A 5,731-nucleotide genomic window follows, 5' to 3' on the forward strand; every position below is an offset into this window, starting at 1 on the left:
AAAGAAGGAGTCCGTGGATTCGGAGCTTGCACGTGGTCGTGTTAGTAAGTTCTACTGGTTGGTAGCATTAGGAAGTCGAGTAGGGGTGCTTGTAAGTCCTTTTGTATGAACTTCGATTCTTTTAAGATAGTGGATTCAAGTTTACCTTGAGGATAGTTAGGTCAAATCCTCCCCAGGTTTTTACCGGTTTGGTTTCCTGGGTGATCATATCGTGTGTTATTTATTTTCCGCTGCTTTGCATGATTTGATCTTTATTATTGTGATAACCTAGACTTGTTTAATTGGACTAAGTAACAACTTGGCTAATTACCTAGGTTTAATCAATTGTTTAAGGGGTCTAAAAACTGACAAATTACTTGAGATCGAAGGGCAAGGCTTATGCCACCACTCTTAGTGACTCAAATTCCTCCACCTCTGATTCGGAGGATAGTTGTGATGAAGGGAATTTCTCAGACTATTGCTCACGTTGAGTCCTCAGAGGACTTGAATTTGCTTGTGCAAGAACTTAGGGAGCATAGTGATGACGAATCAATGGGAATTGTGGAAGAATCAGATGTTGAAGAAGATGAAGATATAGCCGGTCTTCAAGAGAATTATAACTCACTCCTTGAGAAATCGGGAGAGTATGCAAAGGTGGCCAAGGTGGCTGTGAAGAAGATGAAGAAAGTAGAGGAGGAATATCGAAGCCTCCTAGTGAGATACAAGGAGGCCAAGTGTGAGATTGAGACGCTAAATGGCGAGCTAACAAAAGCTTACACCAAGGTGAAATTCCTTGAGCTTGAGGTGGTTCAAGCAAATGTCAAGGTAAAGCGAGTATCCACAAAGAAGCTTGATGATGTCCTTTCCTCTCAAAAAACCTTCTTTGAAAAAACCGGATCGGGATACATCGAAGAAAGTAGTTCAGCTGTGAATATCTCCAAAAAAGTGAAGTTTGTGAAGGCCAAAGAGCCGGTTGTAGTGGCCCCTCCTATGGAGAAGGCAAATGTTGAGAAGAAGAGGAATGTGGCTGACTAGCGGGTGTGGTACAAGCCTCGTAATCAATCTGTGGTCAAGTCTGAAGCCAGAACAAAATCTCTTCCATGATTGTAAAAAGGACCAAGAAATGACAAGAGGACTTGGGAAGTTGAGCCATCAAGAGGTCGAAATGGTGATCCCGGAATTATGGACGTGATGAAGATGATTGGAGCACTTACCAACTGCTTGGAAAGTTCACTAGAAGGTTTGAAAGTCCTAACTCTTGAACCCAATCCTATAGGGATATCACTCCAAACGCACGTGACGTGTGGGTGAAAAAGGGTACTTATGCATAAGCATTACAACATGTCCATGCATTAATACTTCCTATGCTTTGTGACTTTGCTTAGGTGTGTGCTTTATGTTGAGTTGATAGCTTGTTTTGGAAAATTGTGTTTGTTTTTGTTTTTTTTTTTTAAGTGTTTTTACATGCCAAGGACAATTTTGTCCTCGGCTAGCCAAAGCCGAGGTAGAAGAAAAGTGATTTACCAACAAAGACAATCTTCCAAAGCATTCCAAAGAAAAAGATAGGTACAACAAGTAAGCACACTGGAGCATGCAGACAAAGCAATTCCAGGAAAAGCTATTGCCTCCATATTAAATTCCCCACAACTAACACTCTGGCTGTATTAATGTGGAAATGATAGCTGAGTAGTGGCTTTTTAGACTCACAGCTATTACCTAATAGCTTTGGAAGGAGGTTGATGTGACAAAGACCAACAACAATAGATCTGACCTGCACGTGTATGGTGGAGATGAAAAAGGAAAGTAATATATAAGGAAGAAGGAGCTATGAGAAAAGGGATCGGAGATTTTACCAAAAGACACTGTAGCAATCTGAACTAACTTTGTAACCATTGCCACTATCATTCAGTAATAATAAGTTGAAGCTCCTCAAAACTAGTGCCGAGGATTGAATTGCTTGCTCAAGTCTATAATTGTTTTACTTATTCACTCTTTAAATCATCTTCAATTGTTGTTACACTCATTAAAGCCCAGTTCTTCTACCCACTCTCTACAAATTTATTGTATTGGGCTTGCTGGGCTTGAATTCACTTATCCCTTAGGAATAGTGCTCAAACCCAATCCCTACAAGTGGCGCCATCTGTGGGGAGAACTTGTGTGTTAGTGAGTGCAACAATTAGACATGGTAGGATCAGGTCCACACCAAGAAAACCCACGCCAAGCAGGTCCCCAACGGACAGAACCCATTGGATCCCAATGACAAGGTAATTTTCCTGGCCCTGAACTTGAACAAAATCAGGAGATTGAAGGGAATCGAGAGGGGAGTGTGCATACCACCCAGATGAGCAAAAACCACTCCTAAGTGGGCAATCTCGTATCCCAGAGACAAAATGACAACTGAGCCATGCAGTAAGAGATTAATGACTTGAAAAAGAAACTGCGCCGTGCACAACGAAGGCGATCTCCCTCTAGTTCTGACATATCTTCTAATGATGAAGAGAACGACAATTACAGGCAAAGATCAAGAACTCCTCCAAGCGAAACCTTCTCTTTTGAAGACGAGCACCATTATAAACGAAAACACAAGGGCCCATCTAGTAGGGGCCTGGGTAATGATGCCATAAGTAAGGCTCTAGATTAGATTTCTAAGTCACCCTTCACACGCAAGATAGAAGGGGCTAAGGTACCTCGGCAGTTCCATCAGCCTACGTTCACCATTTATAATGGTCGAACGGACCCTGTAGAGCATGTGAGCCAGTTTAATCAAAAAATGGCCATCCACTCCCAAAATGAACCTTTGATGTGCAAGGTTTTCCTATCTAACCTAGGACCCGTAGCAATGAGGTGGTTCAATAGCTTGAAAACGAACTCCATAGATTCCTATAAGCAGCTCACCCAGGCTTTTGGCTCTCGCTTCATTACGAACAGCAGGGTTCCTCGACCTTTGAGTTCTTTGTTGTCATTATCCATACATGAGGGAGAAACTCTAAAAGCATACTCGGATAGATATTGGGAAATATATAATGAGATGGACGACGTCTCCATCAGCACTTTTAAAAGCGGTCTCCCAATCAAGCACGGCTTGAGGAAATCCTTGACTGGCAAGCCTGTCACCAGTGTATGTCAACTTATGGACCGGATTGACAAATACAAAAGAATGGAAGAGGACCAGCTGCAAGGGAAAGGAAATGAGAAGGTTATCTCTTAAAAGAGGAGTGATTTCAAATTGGACCGATACAACAATAACCATCCGAGGAGAGATTTCGCAGGGCAATCCGGATCAGCCCACACACAGACGGTTAATGCCATTTTCAAGGAATTGGTACATTAGGTTTTGGAGAAAATCAAGAATGAGCTATTCTTCAAGTGGTTGAATAAGATGGTTGGAGACTCCATGAAGCGCAATTAGAGTTTGTATTGTCAGTACCACCAAGACCACGGACATACTACAGAAGACTGCAGAAACCTTTGGAACCACCTAGATCAGCTGGTCCGAAAAGGGAAACTAAAGCACCTTTTGCATCCTTCTAGTAGTCATCAAGGCCAGGTAAACCAGGAGCCCCAGAGAGACACATCCTTAAGACCTCCCATAGGCACGATAAATGTCATCATTGCTACTCCGGGAAGGACCGGCTCTTGTCCTTCCAGAACAATGTCAGTGGCTCGACTCTCCACCAAGGATAATGATCGGGAGTCTGTAAAGGCCAAGAAAGGAGCCTCACCTATGCTGGGATTCTTGGACGAAGATAAGATTGGAACCATCCAACCCCACGACGATGCTGTGGTAATCACACTCAGGATTGAAGGATTTGATGTGAAGAAAGTACTGGTAGATCAAGGCGGTGCCGTGGAAGTAATGTACCCTAACCTATACAGAGGGCTGAACTTAAAACCCGAAGACCTAAAGGCGTACGATTCCCCTTTGTAAGTTTCGAGGGGAAAACCGTTACTCCAAGGGGCTAGATCAAACTGCCCATACAGACCAGTTCAGACATAGTGAAGGTGGATTTCATTATAGTTGACGCTTATTCACCCTACACAACTATTGTGGCTAGGCCTTGGCTTCATGCCCTAGGGGCTGTCTCTTCTACACTACACTAGAAGGTGAAATACTCGTCGGAGGGCCAAGTCAAAGAGATTATGGGAAATCAGGTCATGGCCAAACAGTGTATGGTGGCTGCCATCTTACGCCAACCTAGTGTTGAGCCCTCGGCCTTTACTGGAAAAGGCTTATAGCAATCAGCCACCCTGGCATTGCCCGGTAATGAGTCAGCCGAGGAGGTAAAATGCAAAGATCTAGAAAAGGTAGCTGTTGGCGCTGATTCGGAAAAATTCTTTCAAGTTGGCTCAAAACTACCTCCCAAGGAGAAAGAAGAACTAATTGGGTTTCTTAGAGAAAACGTGGACATGTTTGCATGGGATGCTTACAAGGCCCCAGGGGTTGATCTGAACTTCATCTGCCATCACCTGAACGTTAACCCATTCGTTACTCCCAAGAAGCAACCACCCTGGCGCTCGTCGAAAGTGCATGCCAACACTATTAGGGACGAAGTGATGAAGCTCAAGAAAGCAGGGGCTATCAAGGAAGTTTTCTATCTCGAGTGATTGGCCAATACTATAGTGGTAAAGAATGTTAGGACATATGTGTTTCACATGTTAAGAACATATGTCATGATTTTATGTATGGCTTATCCTTTGACAAAACGCACTTTACTTGTATTTGAGTTCAACTGTAGGTTGGTAAGGTACTTGGATTCCTTTACTTGTAACCACTTGTTGTGATAATAGTGGAGTTTCGAGAGTCGTGACCTGAAAATCACCCGGTGGGGTTTTTGCCGTTAGGTTTTCCCCATTCGTAAACAAATCACCGTGTTATTTATTTTCCGCTGCATATTTAGTTTATTGGTGATTTGTTTGTGCTACCACACGTTTGCATGATAAATAGATTAATTAATAACTTGGCTAATTAATTTATTAATTTCTATCACAAATGGCCATTCAGTTTATGGCCTATTAAGTGGTATTAGAGCAGGTACACTCTGATTAGGGTTTAATCTTTGCTGTGTTGATCTATTGACCCCTGTTTGTCATGGATAAAGGACAGTCATTAATCATACCTCCTTTATTTGATGGCACTAACTATGCATACTGGAAAGTACGCATGAGAGCTTTCTTGTAGTTTTTAGATGAGAAAGTGTGGAGAGCTGTGGAGATAGGCTAGACTAAGCCTACAGAAGCGCCAGCTGACTGGGATGATGCCAAGATTAGGGCGGCAAACTTCAACAGCAGAGTATTGAATGCATTATTCAGTGCTGTCACCAATGAGGAGCTCAAGAAGATATCCTCAACTGAAACTGCCAAGGAGGCTTGGACCATTCTCCAGACAACCTATGAGGGTACTAAGGCTGTCAAGGACTCAAAGCTTCAGAGGCTCACTACAAGCTTTGAAGAGATAAAGATGGACGAGGATAAGTCTTTCGATGAGTTCTATGCCAAGTCTTAGGGAAACCATTCTTGAACACAAGATTGTGAGGAAAGTGCTCAGATCTCTGCCCGAGAGATTTCATGCCAAGATTACGGCAAGAGAGGAATCAAAGGATATTAACAAGATTCCTCTGACTGAGCTGGTTGGAAACTTGCAGACCTACGAGATAGGGTTGACAAGAATAGGCAAGTTGAGGATGATTCCGACAATGACGATGATAGAATCTTAAATGCCTTCACGGCCACGGTCAATCCTACTGATGGGATT

General features: G+C 43.0%; 1 protein-coding gene across 1 annotated transcript; it reads left to right on the forward strand.

Annotated features, from left to right (window-relative positions):
* The first annotated feature begins 2,749 nt into the window (after positions 1 to 2,749).
* On the forward strand, positions 2,750 to 3,187 carry LOC115972875. Its single transcript, XM_031093109.1, has one exon. It carries the CDS (start codon positions 2,750 to 2,752, stop codon positions 3,185 to 3,187), a length of 438 nt encoding a protein of 145 aa, XP_030948969.1.
* Positions 3,188 to 5,731: the final 2,544 nt, after the last annotated feature.

The sequence above is a fragment of the Quercus lobata genome, unplaced genomic scaffold (genome assembly GCF_001633185.2).
Source record: "Quercus lobata isolate SW786 unplaced genomic scaffold, ValleyOak3.0 Primary Assembly Scq3eQI_107, whole genome shotgun sequence".
In the NCBI taxonomy this organism is placed as follows: Eukaryota; Viridiplantae; Streptophyta; class Magnoliopsida; order Fagales; family Fagaceae; genus Quercus; species Quercus lobata.